The sequence below is a fragment of the Prinia subflava genome, chromosome 5 (genome assembly GCF_021018805.1).
Source record: "Prinia subflava isolate CZ2003 ecotype Zambia chromosome 5, Cam_Psub_1.2, whole genome shotgun sequence".
Classification (NCBI taxonomy): Eukaryota; Metazoa; Chordata; class Aves; order Passeriformes; family Cisticolidae; genus Prinia; species Prinia subflava.
This window is the reverse complement of record NC_086251.1, coordinates 54060851-54081635: the sequence shown is the minus strand read 5'-3', so window position 1 is coordinate 54081635 and position 20785 is coordinate 54060851. Positions and strand designations below refer to the sequence as shown.

The 20785-nt window shown below is 37.4% G+C and overlaps 1 protein-coding gene across 1 annotated transcript in view; it reads right to left on the bottom strand.

The window, feature by feature from the left end:
- TDRD9 (tudor domain containing 9) overlaps positions 1-20785 on the bottom strand; it is a 70336-nt gene that overhangs the window by 34326 nt on the left and 15225 nt on the right. Inside the window, exons 2-7 of the mRNA XM_063399462.1 lie at positions 18445-18551; positions 11785-11882; positions 11115-11336; positions 9082-9204; positions 6702-6782; positions 3686-3850 (exon numbers count right to left, since the gene is read on the bottom strand). Coding sequence (XP_063255532.1) covers positions 3686-3850; positions 6702-6782; positions 9082-9204; positions 11115-11336; positions 11785-11882; positions 18445-18551 — 796 coding nt within the window. The remainder of the gene's footprint in view (positions 1-3685; positions 3851-6701; positions 6783-9081; positions 9205-11114; positions 11337-11784; positions 11883-18444; positions 18552-20785) is intronic.

Genomic DNA, 20785 nt, shown 5'->3' with positions numbered 1-20785 from the left:
CTAATCACTTTTCAGTTTTATGTTCGATGAACTAGACCTGCTGTGAAAACGGTCTATAGTATTTACACATTTTTCTCTTGCAGGGAAAATGGTTTTTGATCATTGCTCACCTTCCATTCCCAGAGTATCTTTCTCGCTCTAGTGCAAACTCTTTACAGAACAAAGTGTTTCACAGAGCTAAAATCACAGACAACTCCAATATCCAAACTATTAAAATGAAATTAGTAATTTTTCTACCCGTTTCCCATTGTAAAGGAGCTCATAAAAATCACAAATGCACAGCTCTTAGCACCAATCTGGAAACACAGATTTAGATCAACAGCTAGGGATCAGTTGCTTTAGATCAGTTGCAACCTCAGTCCTCAGTTTGATTAGCCCATGAGAAACCTTAAAAATACTTGACTGTTTTCTTCAGAGTGATTTTTGCCCCAATATATGTGAAAAATCGAAGCAAGTTCTCTTCTGGGCTGCTCAATGGTAAGATTTTTTGGTTTATATTATCCCTGCTTAAGTAACTGTCAAATTTGTCTTTTCAATTTTGCTGCTGATTGTACCTTTAGTATTCTTTAACACGACAAGGCTTCCACATCACGCCCAATAAAAGGTAACAATGTGACAAACAGCAAATCCAGACCCCAATCAGACCTGACTGAAATAATACAACACAATCAGGACAGCTTTTGACAGCAGCTCACTACCTTCCATCAGGACTCTGACTCCACTTCCATGGACGTGAAGGAGTTTTTACCTTTGCAAGCCAAAAATGGGTTGCAAGTTTGCATTTTGCTTCATTTTTTAAATTTGCATTTCATATCTCTAACACTATCCAGAACAAAAGGCAAGCATTTACACATCTAGCTTTAAAACTGCCTATAGATAGGAGCCTTCATTTTTCATGAAACCTGTGTTTCAGTGATTCCTTGGGGCTTAGAGGTTGCTGGTATGACAAAATCATAGTTCTGCTGAACACCCAGAACTTGGTGTTTACCAAGCCCATTATGCCAAAAGAAAAATAAATTACTTTTTGTAAACCTATGCTCACAAATTAAGCAGCATACCTATAAATGACCCAGTATCTGGGCAAGGGTAAGCCAGTGCTACACTGAAAAATATTTCTCCTTTCTTTCTCCCTTATTTTTTTTCTTTCCTACAAATGAAGTAATTCAAGTAGAAAGCTTTATCTTTGATTTAGCTAGATGTCTGTCTAGCCACAGCAGAGGGTTTACTGCAAGCAGGCATACAGAAGAAAAATAATGACTGGCATTTTTATTCATCTTCCAAATCACAACAGCATCAACGAACTGGCATATTAGTCAAGTCAAAACTACCCCTAAAAATTTTATTTTAATGTTTCAAAACATTATCACATGCAGAAATGAGTGATATAGTACAGTCAAGAGTTCTGCAGTATTCATAAAAGAATCCTACATTTACACAGTAACATCCAATTATTTTGAGATTTTTTTGAGAAGGGACAAAGATTCACAGGCAAGAGACAATTACGAAGGACTAAGCCGATTTTGACTGTTTCAAGAAATGACTGAAGATTTATGTAGTTTTACAGTTATTAATTTTAAAATCAAAAGTAAACTTAGGAAAATTCTGTTTATCTAAAGAGCAGTGACTGCATTTACGTTTAGCTGCTGTGTTCCTTTATGTAAATTTTACAGGCTTTTATAGATGAAAATAAAACATCAAGAATTAAAGCCTGAAGCCTGTACCTCAGGCAGTTATCTGATTTAGATTTTAGCATGTTGAAAGATGTGCCTCAGCCTCCATATGGCAGCATTAACTCATTAACTGTCTTAATTCACATTCTTTCATTTTATTGTGGAGGTTACACAAACCATCTCAGACCTTCCCCATTTTAATTTTTTAACTGTAACTAGGACTCAGAGAAAATCTTCACACATAGCACTATAAGGAACGAGATCAAGACCAAGAACCAGTGCTTTAGAATTAAATTTCATCCTTTTAAAATACAGATAAAAAAAAGAAAATCAAGAGCACTTATGTGCTTCTGTTGTTGCCCTAAGTCACAAGAAACATCTTGGACAAACACACTCTCCCCATCTTGCTGAAAAACAGAAATGCTATAGATAGGACAACACAAGATAAAGAATCAGATGGAAACTTTAAATAAAGAACACAAGGAAAATAAAAAAGTATCAAAAGGGCTAAGCACTGAAAGCAGTTCCTTTGTTCGTGATCTCTGAGGTGCAAGGTGTGCAAGTTTACATTCAGCTCCAAGTGCAGCTATGACAAATCCAACTTGACTGATGTAAACTTCTTATTTAATTTCCTGACTATCTTTTTGTAAGAAAATATTTTACAAAGCCCCGTGTATTACATAACCTCCATATTATCTGTCTGAACTGCCACGCTAATGTATAAACACTGATGGCCCAAATGCTATAAGCACCGAGTTGATTTTTTGTTTGCATTAAAACTTCAATGGTTTACAGCCTTTTTTTTTTACCTTGCCTGTGTTGAGGCATAACCAATGCCTGAGCAGAAGCAATTTGTTTCTTCTGGGCTTCCTATTTTATTTCACTATTTTATTTTCTGCAGGACTGATGGATGAAAGCTGAATAATAACAGTGGGTTCATTCCCCCACTGATACTTTTTAAGTACATCCCCCATCTTCTTCTTTGTAATAACATTCCAACAGTGTTCTGAATTATCAAAACTGACCAATAATTACACCCACATCCCAGTTATTTTTACGCTGGGTATCATAATACAGGCCTGAGTGTATTTGCTGTACTCTGCTTTAACCTGTTTATTTTGCCTTGAAAAGTAACACTGAAAGAGTTCACTCAAGTGAATTCCTACACAGCTGTTTTTCAAATGTAAAACAAACTCCTATTATAAAACCACAGAAAACAGATTAACTCATATTAAATTCATTCCTTCATTATCTGATGTCTACAGAGATACTTGCTATAATGTCAAGAGCTCTAAAAACAAAATATTCAAAATACATTCTGTGCAGCTTCTACACTAGATTGATAAAGCAAACAGATCTTCAGCCAGCACCCACCCTCCTTAGGCATCAAGAGAAGCATTTCTCCAGCACAGCTCACCAGGGATCTTGGAGCTATCTGTTACTGTAACATGTTTTCATTACTCAAAATCACACATTTGCTATGGTGGCCTACATGGTTACAACAGAAACTGGTTCAAAACTACTGCATAACATCTCCGGCACTACTGGAAAAAAAACCACACGGAAATAGGAAAGAAAAACAGGAAAGCCTCAGCTGATAGAAAAGCCAACTTGATAACATCAAAATTCTAATCAAAAATGCTTGTTTTCTCTCCATTTCATAGCACCTTCTGCCTTTGATATGTAACAACGTGAACCAACCCAGGAAATATTCCCTGATTTTGTCAGCTATACTCAGAGAGATCTGTAAATCTATTTGTGTTACTTTCCGCACACACTTTTACATTGCTCATCTTGAATGCAACTATCAAACAAAATGTCTCATACTATTGAAATGTTTCTGTTTCATGAAGGAAACTAGTCTGCTCATAAGAAGACTGTTTTATCATCATCTATTAATTCTTACCTAGAATTGCAATATAAAAGTGGCTATACGTCATTTTTTTCACACAGTTTTCAATTGACTATTCCAATTTCTTATCATGTCCAAAGAAATTAAATTATATTTACAATACCTGGAAATCAAACATGTCCTTCAAATCATCAAGATAATATTCTTCAACTTCAAAAGGTCTGCCTTCCACCTCAAATACACAGACTGAATTCAAACCATTATGAACTGGAAGTGCAAAGTAATCAGCTAATTCTTTGGAGTTGATAGAAGCAGACATCAATATTATCTGTTAAAAAAAACGTACACCAAATGTAAAGCATTAATTTTAACCCAAATTGTCCTGCTACATGGGACTCTCCACTTTCTCTTCATGTTAAATGATCTAATTCTGGTTACTACAGGTATGTAACCTAAGCACATTTAAGAGAATCAAACTAAATGCTTCAGATACCATAACCAGCACATGGAGAGACACGAGCACCTGTAAGAGAATGGCTCAGGCGAGAATGCCAGGGGCAGACAACAGGGTGAAAATTCAACCAAGAATAGACAGTACTCTTGATAAAGACCTCACCACCTAAATCAGAAATGCTGTAGAACACAAAAGCATCCCCATTAGAAAAAACCAGGAAGGTAAACTAATGAAGTGGGCACTGTACCACTGTGCTCAGCTCCAAAGCACATGCAAAGGCACAAGGAACACAGATGGAGAGGGCAGGCTAAACCATGAAGTTTTCCAACATGATCCTGAAAGGAGAAACTTGAAAGGACATAATTCTGCAAATAGATGAAAATCTGTCCCACTACAGTATGGAGTGCCTCATGGCTCAACAGATAGAGACTCACCTATGCCAGGGCAATAGGCTAAACATAACCTTCTCTGAAGGCTATCCAGACAAAATCCAATCTAAATCTGCAGTTACAGGCAAGGAATATTAAAGCACCCCTTCTTCTAGACTTTTTTTAATCTTTGTAATCTGGACCCTAATCTGTGTGGAATCCTTCCAAAATGGAAAGAAATGACAGATTCGTAACAGAGTGCCTGAAGGGTCACACAGCTGAACCAAGAGTCTGATGTACTCCTAAAGCAAAAATTCAACAAGCACATATCACCAATGCAGCAGATGAACACACCAAAACAGAGGGTAATCAAAGAAGATAGTTCAAGATCAAGCAGTCCAAAACCACTTGTAGAATATGGATATGTCCAAAGACCCACTAGATGATACCAAGGACTGTTACTAATCACTATGGAAACTGCACTGTTTGGTTTGACCCAATAGAGCCACTCTGAGTCTCAAGGTTTTCTTTCAATCCCAGCAACATCAACTTCAGAGCAATCCAGTATCTGCTCTGTGATCTAAAAATAGTAATATACAGCAGCCATCTGCCAGAAAATCCATCATAATTTAAATTAGACAGTTCAGCAGGTACATCTTGTCCTCAGTACACCAGAACCACTGAACTAACTCCTATTAGTTCATGCAGTGTTGAACTCCCTGCTACTTCTGAGGTCTGCAACTTCCAGACTAGGAAACAAACAGCTCACATGCATTTCATACCACCCTGAGTTAAAAATGTTTTGTTTCCTCTCTTAAATAAGGATCCTTGCACCCTTCTGTTTCATGAATCCAGGGAGGATGGGAACAGAACCTTACATTTTCTAAATGAATTTGCCACATCAAAGCTCCCTTCCTTTACAGTTTTTCAGAAGGGGCTGAAAAGGGATGAAATAGGAGACATTGGGCTTAGTATGTAAATTCAAACTGAATAGCCCACCCCACTCTGCTCAAGGCCAGCAAGTGAGATCAAGAGTTCCCCCTTCTTCAACATAAAAAAAAAAATCAAAGGGACATCCCTCCACTCTCTCAAAAATAGGTGTCTCTCAGGTTTGTACAGTATCAAAAAACTGTCATCTGCAGAAACAACTGCAGAGAATGATATAAACGGGATAAAATTTTTCAGTGACAATTCCAAGAGACTGAAATGGAACTACAGAGGAAAATGAAAAATTCCTCAGGGACCTGTAACACAAAAATGTTTTCTAATGGAAAAGATGACAGGGTCTGTAGGGATTCCTGCCATTGAAACCAACATGATAATGAGAAAAAAGGGCAAACTTCTCACTAACGCAGTTTGATCAAATTATTCCTCTTCTCAGCAAGCAGAGCCAAGTACTAAAAAAAGTTGAATAGTTTCACATTGTCTCTGAATTGAAAGACAAGAGTTTTCTCTAAAATCTAAATCAGTATGAAAAGGGATAAAAAGTGCAAGACATGAAGTGCACAGCCATGTCCTTTACCAATTGAAAGAGCACTTTCAGTGACAGCACGTTTGGAAGACCAAGCCTGAATCCATCACATGCATGTAAGAACACATAATTCCTTCCAATGGCAACAAAAACAGCCAACCTAGACTCTATTTTGAATAGAAAAATTCACATTAAACTATTAGCTGAAGCACTTCAGAGACATGCAGTGTCACAAAGTACCTGCACTCTCAAGTAGCTGGACAAAAATATACTGAGTTAGCCTAACCCCATCACCTATGTTTAATTTCTAACATTTCAAGAGTTCATTACTTTCAGACCCCAAGACTAAAATTGTCTTGCTAAATGTCTGTGAACTCTGCTTTAGTACAAAGCAGAATTGCCTAACATGCAGAGAAAAACCTCAGCCACATTTTACAACCAGCTCTGCCCAGAAATTACAGTACAGCATTTCTGGTCTTTTGCTATTTCTTCAAATATGTCGCCCCACTTAAACAAAAAGCCTCAGTATTTCCAGGAGTTAATGCTACCATTTCAACCAAGGATAAGCACTGCCCTCAATACCCAAGATGTAATTCTAGTCAAATATCCATCGTGCATTTTTTAGCCTTAAGCAGGCTTTAGAAACTAATGCATTTTAACATGAGGAGAAAAAAAAAAGAAGTCTCTCAGAACACATTACAGCAGCCAGGAAAAGCATGCCCCTTAGCTTGCTTACTTATGAGGAATGGTAAACTAAATAGCATTTTAGTAAAAAAGTAATAACATAGTAATTCATAGTAAATTCTTTAAAATAGGGCCTTCATAGATAAAAGACATGCAAAAATTTTCTTGCAAGAAAAAATAGCAGAATTCAGTTTGAACCCACCTTCACAGACTGTGAATTTGTATACAACAGTTTACGGGTCACCAAGAGCAAGAAATCAATTTCTTCTGTACGCTCATGCACCTGCAAGACATTATCCACAATTTAATTTTCATTAATTCATCCTTTTCTTTTTGACAATCTCTTACTTTCCTATTCAATTTTATGCTTATTTTTGTAACTTGGAATAACAATACATTTTCACTAAAGAAAGCACACCTTTTGAGCCTAGGCATGTTGAGAACACTTTAAAATCCCAACAAGAGTCTTCAGATGACTACAGAATCCTTTGTGAAAATCATGTCCCTCTAAAATTAAGAAATCTAGAATAATAACTAGAAAATCAATCTTGAGCTCTAACTACTGGTTCTACTAGAGTTGACAGTAACAGATGAAGTCTATGATACTGATGCTGGGTAAATCAGCTGTACGGGTAAGATCCCAAATGATCCAGGGACTATTTTGGTTTGTCTGAAAACTAAGCAAATTGAATAGATGTGCCTCATTCCCAATGGCTTTCAGCTATGATCCAAACACACAACTGCTTTCTAATTACATCTAATTAATTTACATCCAATTCTTTATATATCCTAGCACCTGAGCCTTCTGCCTGCTCCTTGCAATTCAGCAAATACTTCTTCCCAACATTATCCATGATGACCATAACCCCTTCTTGAATTACAGTTTAAATTTTTAAAGTGTAGCAGCTTTTTCTGAAGTTCAGCTTTCACAAGTCAATATTCATGTTCTGGAAGCTAATTAGCATATTCTAATATAATATAAAGATAAGCCTCATATTCAATGCTGTCCCATTACAAAAACAAATTCAACTAGGGCAGTTTTCAGGCTGACAGTAAGGTCTTGCTGTGAGAAGTCAAGATTCTTGGTCCTGGTTTAAGTATGCTCCTAAATGTCTGCAGTACCCCAAGAGGGATGAGACTTGCAATTAAAGTGTCGTGGAGAACACTCAGTTGTTAAAAACGGTGACTGGGCTCAAGATCACAATCTCTGTAGTAGGTATGGGGGAAAAGGTGGCACATGGGAAACAGGAGGGACCAGAATCCTGGCTGGGGAAGCAAAACACACCCAGTCATGACAGATGGATGCTGCTGAAAGAAGTGGTACAAGCCAATAACAGTTCAAATTACAGCACCCAAGAAAACAAAGCTTGAAAAACCTCTGCATAAACTCATTCTCCTGTGTAAGGGGCCAGAAAACTTCCCTCCTTCATTTTTATATCTAATGAATTAATCTTAAAATTACAGGAACAATAACACTTTCTATGTATGCACCTTCTGTGGTTCAGCTTTTGAAACTACATTTAACCTGCATTTCCTTATTAAAGGAAACATAAAGGTTTCCAACACTCTGCTACAGCACTGGAGTGCTCAAATATTTTCCATAAAGGCCACTGATACAATCTTTTAGGCTTTGGGTTTTTCTTGTTCTTTTTTTGTCTAAATGAAGTATTAAGTTTTCTCCCTAACAAAATGTAACTAATTGCTCAATCTTTTCCAGGTTTCCAGTGTACCATTTCAGGTGCAGTCACGACAGCCTTGTTACTATCATAGACTAATGGTACACTAACTACTGTCCCTTGATCCTCAAACATCCAAGAATTAAAGTAGCTCTCAGCTACAATACCAGTAACAGGATAAAAATTAAAAACGGCACTTATAAAAAATACAAGCTAAAACAAAACACACAACCCCCCACCCCACCCCAACCAAACACCCTCCAAAAACAACCCCTCCAAACTCCCAAGTCCTCTTCTGTATCACTGCATCCCAAGACGTACATCCTACATGTGATTTACATTCATGATTTGTGACAGCACAATTTCACATCTGACTATGATTAAAGTCAAATATTGCTTTCCACATAAAAGAAGCATATACACATGTAAAAAATACAGATTACAAGTCTATTTTCTTTGGCTGCTTAGTGAAGTGACAGCAACAATAATGAATCCAAATGAATGAACTGTACCCACAACCAGGAGCCAGAACTTCGACAGAGATATTTTTCAGGACACCCCTGAAGATTAAAGACTTTGTAATAGCCAAGTGATTGAAAAGTAGCTGCCTCCCCCTGACAGGCCTAGATGGACAGGTTCTTGAATTCCACAGGATGGATTTCAAAAAACATTTCAAGGCACCTATACCAAAAAGTTAAGGACTCTCAAAAACCCTCCCCACACCCTCAGTTCTAAACTTGTGGCTCAAAGGAATGCTGACAAGCCTGTTTCAGCAAGTGTTACCTTGGACTACTTATACAAAACATCTTTAAAAGTAGATGTCTGCATTTCTCTTTCCTTGCATGATAAGAGACAGAAGAGAAGGCTTTATTAATATGAAAATTAAACTTATTTCCAGCAACTTACCTCATCAATGAAAATGTGTGTGAACTGAGTTAGGCTCTTGGCAGAAAGTATTTTCTGAAGAAGAACTCCAGTTGTCATATACAGCAACCTCGTCTTCTTTGTTGAAACATTCTCTAAACTTAACTAACAACAGTAAGAAAAATACCTACTAGCTGGAAACATATGTATTGTAGTTACAGAAGCATGCATGTGAGAACTCCAAACTCAAACACAGTGTAAACCCATCAAAATTAATTACTCAAACTTGCACAGGTCTCCATACAGAAGTATTCTTATCAGAATCCATTAACTGGTTTTTCTTTGGGAGAAATTAAAAAAAAAAATTAAACTCTGAAGTTTTATGAAGTAACAAAATTCCTTGCTGGGGACTTCAGACTGAGAATTCTTCAAAGACTTCTAAAGGTACACACACACATCATCCTTTCCACTGATATAAAGAGATTTAAGTTATCACCAAGACCAGGCAACTTACTCCTGAGAGAGAAGTTCTACAACCCTATATGAAGCAGATTTTTGATTTCTGACATACCTGTGTAACTTCAGCTATCTCACATGTAACCTACCCCAGCAGACAGAGCTGTGACCATCCTTTCATGTGCAGCTTTACATCTGCACTCCACCATTTCCCTCTGTTTCTACTCAGCTCACACAAGTGCTGGTGAAACAAGCACAACACATACGCTGCCCTGAAGACAGTCTGGAAGCACAGTATCATTTCAAGTCTTTGAGACTCACTAGCCTAATGAATCAATTTAGCAATTTTGTGAGTAATTAATTCAACGTATCAAAAATCACAACAAAGAGTTTATATATAAATGACTTCGAAGCAACATAGATAACTGGTTTTGGCTGGGATGGGGTTCATTTCCTCTTAGCATCTGGTACAGCACTGTGTTTTCAGGATTTACTATGAAAATAATGTTGATGACACTGGTGTTTTGGTTATTGCTGTCATGTTTATGATGTGGCACGGAAGAAAGCAGATACAGGATAACAGATGAAGCAGAAACCTGGCATGTAGGAGCCCATGCTATGAACAACTCTGTGACTGTCACTTAAAAATCAAACCCCTACACACCTGAACTGTACAAAAATCAGATTTAAGGGTAACAAAAAACACCTAGCACACATAAATGGCACCACATGTAGCAGATCAGGAAGTAACTTGAAGCTGCAGACGTATGAAGAAACAGAACCTCTAAATGCATGCTAGCAAACATAATCGTATTACCCTAAGTGGAAGAAAGAAAGGAAGAAACAACAAGAAATAGAATAAAGTAGAGAGGAAGAAGAACCCAGCAAATATTCCTCCCAGCACAGGACTCCAGAAGCAGACAATGCTCCATGAACAACCCTCCCACTGTCAACACCACTGTGAACCCCTGGCCTGAGGAACCAGAGCAGCTCATCCAGCTGTGGCCTAAGCACCACTGAAAGCACCATCACAGCAGCTGAGTGTGGACACTGGCAAGGAGCTGACCAAAGCACCAGGACCTGTGTCAGAAGAGGAGTGTGGCATCAACTTTATAAACAGAGGGACAGAACTGAGCCTGAAGCTGAGTGGAACAAAGCTAAAGGAGGAGACAGATTTAAGAGGAAAAAGTAGTTTGAGTTTTTCACGTGTTAAAAAGGAACAAGAGACTGTTCACTAAAGAACCTGGTCACATGCACTAAAGTTTTGACCAAACTGACAAGTAAGCGTAGTAAAGTCAAAGAGATAAAATAAGTTACTTAAGGAGTTTAAAGAAAAAATGACAGAACACAGTTCTCCTGCAACAATTTCAGTGATTAGTAATGCAGACATGTAGACAAATACTTTCTGTTGGAGTCCCACTGAGATTTATAGTTGTTCAAATTTACAAGTTGATTTAATTACAAACATTTAGCAGGAGACAGATAAAAAAAGCAATTCCACTTTAAAAGCAGATTCTCTAACATTTCTTCAGTATGCTATATATGCTTAAAAGTAATCAAGAAAGAACATACAGTACTTTTTAATGCATTTTAAAATACAATTTGAAGTTTTCTCATACCTGGTATCCTATAAATCCACCTAGTGTCCATGATCTTTCCTTGCTAATCCACCTGGCAAGGTTGCTGGCACTAATTTTCCGAGGCTGGGTAACAGCAATGTTGCAGGGCAAAGACTGGTTCATGCAATAATCCAAAATATATTGTGGAATCTGTGTGCTCTTTCCACTGCCAGTTGCTCCTTCTACAATCACAACTGAATTGTTTTGTATCAGAGACACTATCTGAAACAATTTTTCAAGAAAACTCATAAGTCTACAAAACAATTCAGAACAGGTTTCAAACAGGTTTGAAATATCAACAGCTTCCAAGCCACAAAGCAAGACTCTGTAAAACACTCTGCCATCTTTTCCATCATCTTGTAGACATCTGGAGGTAAGTAGAATTCTAAAGTGCATTAGAAGACCACAGAAAAGAATATGGACACACACTCATGTATGTATTTCATAGGAATACCTATAACCAGAAAGTGTAACACCAACATTTTTCCTCTTAAGAAATTTTATGCAATGGTTTTGTAACAAACCTGAAAGTTTTGTACAGAGTTTAAAGCAGGAACAGAAGTTTCCTCTTAAAAACAACAACAGAAAGAAATGAACAAAAAAACAGCCCAAAGCCACAACAAAACATTATTTTCAGCTTTATTTCATGAGAGAAATACACTGACATTACCTTTTCCCTGTGTTTGGCTGTAGGCATATCCAAATATTTCCATTTACTTATTGGCATAGAAGTTGAATCACGTGATTCACACTGATACAGTGAAGAACCTAGGCACAAAAATAACCAGGAGTCACATTTCAATAGACAAACACCAGCAGGAGATTATGACAACAGCATTTGGAAACCTACCTTCTCTAAGAGTTGAATTGCATACGTCAAATATTAATAGAATTAGTATTTTTTAATATTAGTAGATTGAAGAGATTTTCTGTGTTTATGCAACTGCTGCTTTACTGGAAGCAATTCCAAAAAAACACTCCTTGTATGTGTAAACCACCATTAGAGGAAAGGATATATACAACTCTCTATGCTTTTCTATTAATGTAAAAAACTGGATTTTTGCAGTTTTCATTATAACTGCCAATTCTACCTGTATATCCAAGAATTTTTTACTGTACAGAAAAACAAATGTCTTATTTATGTATTTATGTTGTTTCCCTTAAAGTCTACCGGATGCACAAAAGAACCCCCATTTGACAGGAAGACAATTTCATTTCTACCACTTGGCCATTAAAATCTGCTAAGTGCCATGATGACCTTTTATTGTCATACTGTCACAGTAAACCTTGACAGGAGTTAGTCCCATTAGCATGGGATGATAGAGGACAAAAATCTTTCAGTGCCAGCAGAAGTTTCTGCTCAGAGGTCTGCAGTCAGTTTGACCATGAAAACAAAAGAACACATCTGCAGGTGCAAGAAGGCAAAAACCTGGACAAGACTGGTAAACAACAATTTTTCAAATAACAACTAAACAATTCAGCTAAAATACCCACAGCATAACAAAATCAAGAATGGAAATGCTTTCCATTTCAAATAGGTTTCACCAGGTATTATGGCAAAATGGCTACTTACATACAGGTAATAAAACCCTTTTTATGTCATTGTTTCTCTAAGAAATAGAGTAGTAAGACAGAGTTCTATTATTCTCTTTACAAAGGAAATAATTACTTTACAATAAAGGCTACAGCCTAAATACTTGAATGCAGTTAGAGCTCCCTTTCCTTGGAAAAGTTGTAGAAATCTCACACAGCAGTGAAGCAGAAGCAGGCAGAACAGCATCTTAGCTCTGAGCCACACCTCAAAGTCCTCCACACCCCCCAACTGTCTCAAAATGTCAAGGAAAACAAAGTTATTCTAACACTACAAAACAGCCCCAAAAGCTGGACAGCTCACTATGACAGCTTCATAAGGCACTAAAAAAGAGAGCTCTCCCCTAAAGCCACATTCTGCAACAGGAAAAAATCTTTTACCTGGACTCTGTAATGCAACAGTGAAAGGTGATCACTGCACATGAATCTACTTAGCACCACTAAACACAAATAAAACCTAAACTTGACTGCAGCAGCCCTTCAAAATATTAACTGTCCTTTTTAAAATACTTCTTGTCAAGTTTCCAAATATATTCCCCAGAAAAATTCACATATATATATAGCATTCTGCCACAGCAACAATGCACAAAGGCTGACTGCCTTCCCTCTGGCACAAACATGTCACAACTGAGACATCCATAGCTGTGTGTGATTTGACCAATGCTGGAAGAAACCTCAAGCTGTTAGGGAACAGATCCCAGGATCAGCAGATTTCCTGCTAAAGCAACATGACCTTCCCACCTCTACCAGGTTTTCAAAGAAATAACTGCAATTTTGAAAAGTTAAAAGGTTAAAGGAAAAAAAAGCAATTTTTTTAATGGTGATTATAAGTAAGGAGGGAGGCACAAAAAATGTAAAAGGTAACATTCATATAATAACCCTCTGTAATTCAGTACGAACTCCAGTGTATAAGTAAGACATCATTAACCTAAAATTCAACTAAGAATTTTATTTAAAAAACACAAAGGAACAAACCAGAAGCAAAGAAACAGCCACCAGTATTCACATACCTGCTGAAAAACAATGTAATTAGTTTTTTATGAGTAATTTTTTTCACTGATAAAACATAACTTTTATAATACTGCTTTTTATATAATATTTCTAGGACAGCAACATCTTACTCTCTCCTAAGCACAGGAGTCTGGAAAAAAATGATACCAGAAGTAAATGGTGATCCAATGTTAGTCAGAATCACCATGCAGAGTTTAACAACTGACAGCCACACAACCATTTAGCAGATGCAGCAAGTACTGAACACTGTATGGTTTGGGTTTTCTCTCTTCTGAGTTTGTTTGGGGAACTAATACCATGCCAGCTCTGAGACTTCTGTCTGCAGAGACAGAACAGTTCTGGGCCTCAGCGAAGTGGCAGCTTCAGATGAGCACTGACATGACCCAACCAGCAATGAAAATGCCCCACCCTAACAAACTGAGCACAAATTCCATCTGAAATCTATTGTGATCCTTAGCAAAAAAAAACCAAAGTGAAATTGAGATGGGGAACTTGAATGACTATCTTAGAAGACCTTAAAACTTTCACCTTTATTTTTTTACACATGAAAGTTGTTCTGAACCATGAAGAAGTCCTGCTGCAGAAGAGAACATCTGAATGTTCACCCCAATGAAAGGATATTCTACTGATTTACATAACCATTCCATTGTGGTCTCTGTACCATACAGTGTAATTATCTTCAAATGTTTGGGTTTGCTTGGGGTTTTTCCTTTTTATTTTTCATATCTAATATGTAATAAATTCCCCAATGAGAACAGGTCTTCAGAAAAGCTGGTCACTCTTGCCAATACAGATGCATCTAAAAATTCAGCTACAAGTCTAGAGAATTATCAGCAAGGAAGGCATGAACTTTTGCTTTTTCAATTGCTTATACTTTCTGAAAAACATTAGAGCTGAGACAACTGACCCAGCCAGTGCACACCTTTGTAAGGCACTGTGCTCTAACCTGCACCTTGGATTTTGACATAGAAGGCAGGATGCTTCCAACCTGAAAATAATAAACTGAGGAAGCAGGCAACTGCCCCCGTGCTGACTTAGGAAATGCAAAATATTTCAGTGTATAAGAAGCATTAATACCAGTACAGAATAAATAATTAATTTTTCTATTCAGAGTAAGTGCAAAGAAGAAACAGAAAACTCAGTTATAGGAAAGATGAATTTGCCTGCTCACTCCCCTTTCAATCAAAGTCCTGTACAGATGTCAGTGACTAAACAGTCCAGTGCCCATGGAAAGAGCAATTTTTCAGTATCTCAGTTATTACAGCCCATGCAGCAGATGTACTCCCTCTGGTACCTGTTTCCTGAATTGGATCTGAAGAGCTCCTTTAACATAAGATTAGATTTTTATATTCACCAGTTCTGGGAGAAGAATTTGTATAGCAGTATCTTGCTATCTGCCACTAAGCAATTAAAATGAGACACTTAAAACAAAATACACTTGAAAGCACTGGTTAGATTAATCAAATGAGATACTTATTAAATCACTGATCATTCTTCTGCTGAGCTACAAACACACAAAGTGATTATAGTTTGCAAAAAAGCTCATACAAAAGAAAAGCCACAGGTAACAATTGGCTGCTACACTGAGCCAAAAATCAAAAGGACTTCCCAGAACATGGTGCTACACCAGGTACATGGAGGTGCTGCTAACTGATGCTTGATGAGCTTAATTCAGAGAATCCTAAGAAAATACCTGTCTGGTGACACTTCCCTACTGCAATCCTCTTCACCTTACATGTATCTTATATACAAAAGGTTCTGGGGTGAGGATCTGTGCTATGACTAATTTTTCTGGCATGCATCTGTTCTGAATTCAAAATACATAAGGTACTTAAAAAAATCAGTTTTCTTATACATCAGAAACAATATTTCAATTTCTTCTTCTTCTTTGAAAGCACTTCATTCAGGTGGGACCTAGAAGACCTCCAGAAGATACCCATTTAGTGGCGTGAAAATCATGAAGACAGTTTAAAAAAAAAGGTGCCATCCACAAAGCTGCATAAAAACAATTCTATGTGTCCTTCAAAGGAAAAAAAAGAGAGAGAATTAAGGATTTTAGAAGCTTTCTGAAGGGCAAAGCTCTAGTCTGTACAGTTCAGAATTCCCAAATTTGGATAAAAAAAGGATTATTTTCTACAAGATGAGTAAGGTGATAAGTGTCCCATACACCCAGCTCTGGAAGGTTTCCCTCCACACAACACCCCATGACCTCACTGAATCCAAAGTGTGTGAAGCCTGGAATAGCCAGTACCAAAAGTGAAACAAGGCTGGTGGGACAGGGAAGAACTGCTAATGCTCTACTTGTTTTAGGTAACAGTTATGACAAAGAATTTTCTTCTGCTTCTATTTAATCACTTCAACCTCCTCTGTACAGCAGTATCATTTCTACCATGCTCTGCTGAAGCCAGAACTCTAAATGCAGTTCCCTGATGATCTGTTTCCTCAACACAGAAGCAGATCAGATATTTCTGTTTGTCCTCTCAGTATAAAAGCATATGCTCTTTCAAAGAAATTGGAAAGCACGAGATTTAAACTTAATACAAGTTCATCAAATAACAAAGCACAAAGCAGTGCAAACACATGCAGTTTCAGTAACTCTAAGATTTAAAACAAGCTATCAATTTGCACAGAAAATATTGCCTATAGTTAGAACTGCAACTCTGAGAGAAAGAAGTTACAAAAGGAATACCAATTCAGAACCTTCAGAAAAAATCAGTTTCTCATTTCCATATTCTGAAGGTTATTTCTTGCCTACATTTGTATTCAACACAGCTCAACTCATAGGTCCCAGTCTAGATAAATCCTTGATCATTTATGACAGTTCCCATGTTCCTGAGGAAAACATACACTTTCAGATCAATATAGCTGATGGACAAACACATTTCGAAGCTCTTAAAATCTGAATGATGAGCATACAGAGAAAAACAGTCTCAAATGCAGAACAACATACACATTTATAAGCTATAAAATCAACAGTACAATTCTTATGGCTCACTTACTGAGCTTTTTTATTCTACTGTCCTAACACAGTATTTCTGAGCCTGTCTGTAAGCCAAAGAGCAGTAAGAACCAGGACTTTCTGAAGCTTTTATGTTATTCTCCATCTAGGTGGGATTTGGCAGCTCAGTCTCAGAATGCCCTAGGAATGTTCCAGCCCTGTCACTATCCAGTTTGCTCGGAGTCTGCCACTGGATCACACACCGCTGGGAGCAGAGTGCTGATGAGGGCGGGCAGGCATCAACACTGCACAGAACAGCTCCTGGAGCAACTGAGACTCCAGACAATGAGACAGACAAAGACTGGAACAGGGGGAAGGGGGGCAACGAACTGAGGAGACTCTCTAATGGATTAATAATAAGAGATTATGTAATATGTCAATACTTCAGTAATTTTTTATGGTTGTTTGCTAACTAGATGCTGTTTCAGTACGTTATAACTGGAAGGTGAGAGTAAATATTACAGGGTAAAATTTCAAGGACAAGTATTTTAGGGTAGACCAAGAGAACACAGGTATTTATAAAACCAAGTACCACCATGACCACACAGAAATATTTCCTAAAAAGCCTAAGTTATAATCCAGTTTCTTCTACAGAAGGAACACTGCTAGCATCAGTCCCATTCAAAGTCATGCAGGCCACCAATGCTGCTGAAGTTGCTAGTCTATTTCATACAAGATTCTGATTTAATAGGTAAAAGATACTGAACGAGCTATGGTATTGCCTTGCATTAATCAATACCTCTGCATTATTAAAGAAATATCTATAGAATTTAATCTTACTCAACTTGCTGCTGTCTCTCCTTTGCTAGTAAAGCACATGGAAGAACTAGGGAAATGGTATTCCTGAATGACAACACTGGAAGCTCCTTCCAGTGTCTTTATTCCCCCATTCCCACCTTCTAATATTTCCTCTCCCATAAATTTTGTGTAATGTCAAGGGGACAAGAGACACTATTTTGTGGTTAGGACAGAAGATGAGGTGCACTGCACATGGTGAACTGGCCAAGTGCCACTGCTGCATCTCAGCTGATGACAAATCCCACAAGTGGCTTCATCAGCCCGAGTTCCAGAGGCCAGAGAATTTGCAGATGCACTGAAGGACAGTAATTTCCAGAAAATTTCTCAATTTGTCACATTTTGGTACGGCAGCAGAGGTATACAGAAAGTATTACGAGAATGACACACAGATCAGATAAAATCTAAATGTCCTTTTCTCAGGAAATCAGCTTCATTAACAAACCTGGAAATTAGGAGGCACAGTAAGAGTTTGAAGCTGAGCTGCCCTGACAAGTGAGTCATCCTCCCAGTGCTTTTACCAGAGCTCCTAGGAAAGAAGTGCAACCGAATTTCTCTCTAAAGGCAGCTCAAAGCAACAACCAAGTACACAGAGGAACATGAATAGAAAATGGGAAAACAGAACAAAGGCATAAATCTAATGAGCGGTATCTTTTTCTTGCAGATTTATTTTAACCACATACCTACATTCATCAAAACAACAAGTCAGATGTATGCACATTTATCTATGCAACAGCATTATACATTGCGGTTTCCAGAAAATAAGTTTACTTTTTAATACCATGCTTTATATATAACAAACTAATGCACATGCATCAAAAAACAAACAAGTACATTCACTTTAGAGAGGAAGATAGCATAAAGACAACAGAGAGAAAAAGGGACAGTTGTATCAAGTTTATAATAAGAACTAAATAATTTTATTTCTTTTTTTACCTGTTTTATAGACATGCTGATCATTTCCAGCTACATTCAGCTCTCGTTCCTTTGCTTGTCTTAATTTCTTAGCATATTCATTTCCAACATTCTCTGAGATAGGCAGCCTGAAGAGGAAAGAAATGATCAATCAATAAATGCTTCTTAATCCAAGACTTTGGGATCTCTGGAAATAACAGTATTATACAGAAGTTCTCCATATCATGCAGGAACTACTTCAATGAACAAACTTCTGAAAAAAAAATTACTCTATGCACTGAGATACCAGCCAGAGGAAAATGCCACATTAATCTTTTTGTTTAGACCCAAGAAAATTGAGCTCCCAAAATACCACCCTTTAAGGCTTCAATACCTAGGAATTTCTCTTCTAATGAAAAACTACAATTTTTTCATAACAAAGATGAAATAGCTCTGTTTCTTAAATTCTTGACACATACAATTAGGAAAATGCATGTAATTCTTACATGATTCCCTGGAGACAGGGGAAGTACACAGGAGAAACATAATCATCTCAGTGCTTTTAAGAAAAAAACTTTTGACTGTAAGCCAAGAAATGACAGTGGTCAGGGCACAAAATTAACAGAATCACCTGATCATTGAATTTTACGAAAATCTGTTACACACAAGAAATGGTAGTCATGATATAAATGTAATGAAATCATTTTTTTAAAAGTCTCTTCTACATAAACAGTGTGAAGAAAATCCCATGAAAATCACTAGAGAATAAAGTAGCATGTAAATAAGGATTGTATGGTTATTAAAACACAGCTGAACTTAAACATAGAAGAGTTTTGAAAACATCAAAAGTGATTTTTTCCTAACAAAATAAAAACTAGAAGTTGAAACTACAGTTTTGCATATTAACTTCACCTTTGGGCCCTGTATAAACCTCACCTATGGAGCAATTCACTAAGGCACAGCAAATCTGTTTCTGTGTTTTTATGAAAGTGGAAGTGAAATGCTGTGGAAGTGTTTATTTCTTGACACAAAAATTAGGCAATGCTGACTCCAAAAGCAGTGACACTGAAAACTGCATGAGGTTTTTAACATGGCACTACATCCCACAGCCCTCAACAGGGGGAAATTCCCATGATTTTGATGGCACAGAGCACTCACCTTCTCTGCCAAGGCAAACTCTGTGCCAGCCTGGCTCTGCTACAGACGGTTCACTCAGCCCAGTTCAGAACAGAACACCAAGTATTTATCACCTACTGCTGCCAACAAACTAGGAAATAGCTTCTGAGCCAATTTTAACAATATTTTAGGCATAAGAGCCAAAGCAATTTCCCCCAGACCTCAAGCATTCCTTAATGCAAGGTTTAGCAGGATTGCATCCATCTGCACAATGGCAACATGAGCAACAGCTGCCTACATCCAACTTCCATCACTCAAACCCTTCTAAAACACTCCTCAAAAACTCTGAATCTGTGAAAATATGTGGAAAAATTCATACACAGGATGTCTGGCTGCTGGCAACGTAGATTATTCCACTGAGTGTATATTAAACACAAACCCAAAAATTCAGTGACAGTAACAAAGTCAAGCATTTGGTAGCTGAAAATACCACAATGAAGCTTGGCTGCACAATCTCATTTGGGCAGCATTGTATGCACATACTATACAGATTTTTACTGAATTAACCAACCTATTTTTCACTTCCATAAACCTGCAGCCTCACTGACTACACTGGACACACATATTCTTGAAAATAACACCTGGTTATGCAGTAAATGTAACTTGTCCTTAGGTTCTCCATGAGGAGAAAAGCCAGCCAGGGCAAGCAGTCAGTGCTGTCACAGACCAGCAGATGTTGCTTGACTGACAGAGCTCAGAGCAAACAAAGCAAATGACAAACAGAAAACTCCCACTGAGGGGCTAAGGCTGGGCAAGGTGGGACTGTGCTCCTTGCTTGCACTTAAGACCCAGCAGATGCATCATTTAGGCAGTAGCTGAAATCAGTAAGGAACAGATAATGAACAGTAATAACTAACTAACTAAATAAACTTAATAAATAATTAATTATATCTCTTGGAATTTTAAGAGTCTTAAGCATTTCAAAACAGACTCCCAGAAGTAAGTACACATACATACATACATATATGTGTGTGTGTGTTTGTGTCTGCTTTCAACCTTTGCCTAATACAGCTTGAGGAAAATGAGGACAGCCCGACCTCAGTCACTTGCGAGAACAGATTATTTTGTTTTGTTTTTTCACTTGGTTTTTGTTTGTTTGTTTGGACATCTGAATATTTTATATCAAGAATTAGGTTTTCTGTCTTCAGAAAACAGCATGCAATAAATGAACCTCAGGCTACACAATGAATAAACAAGATATTTAATA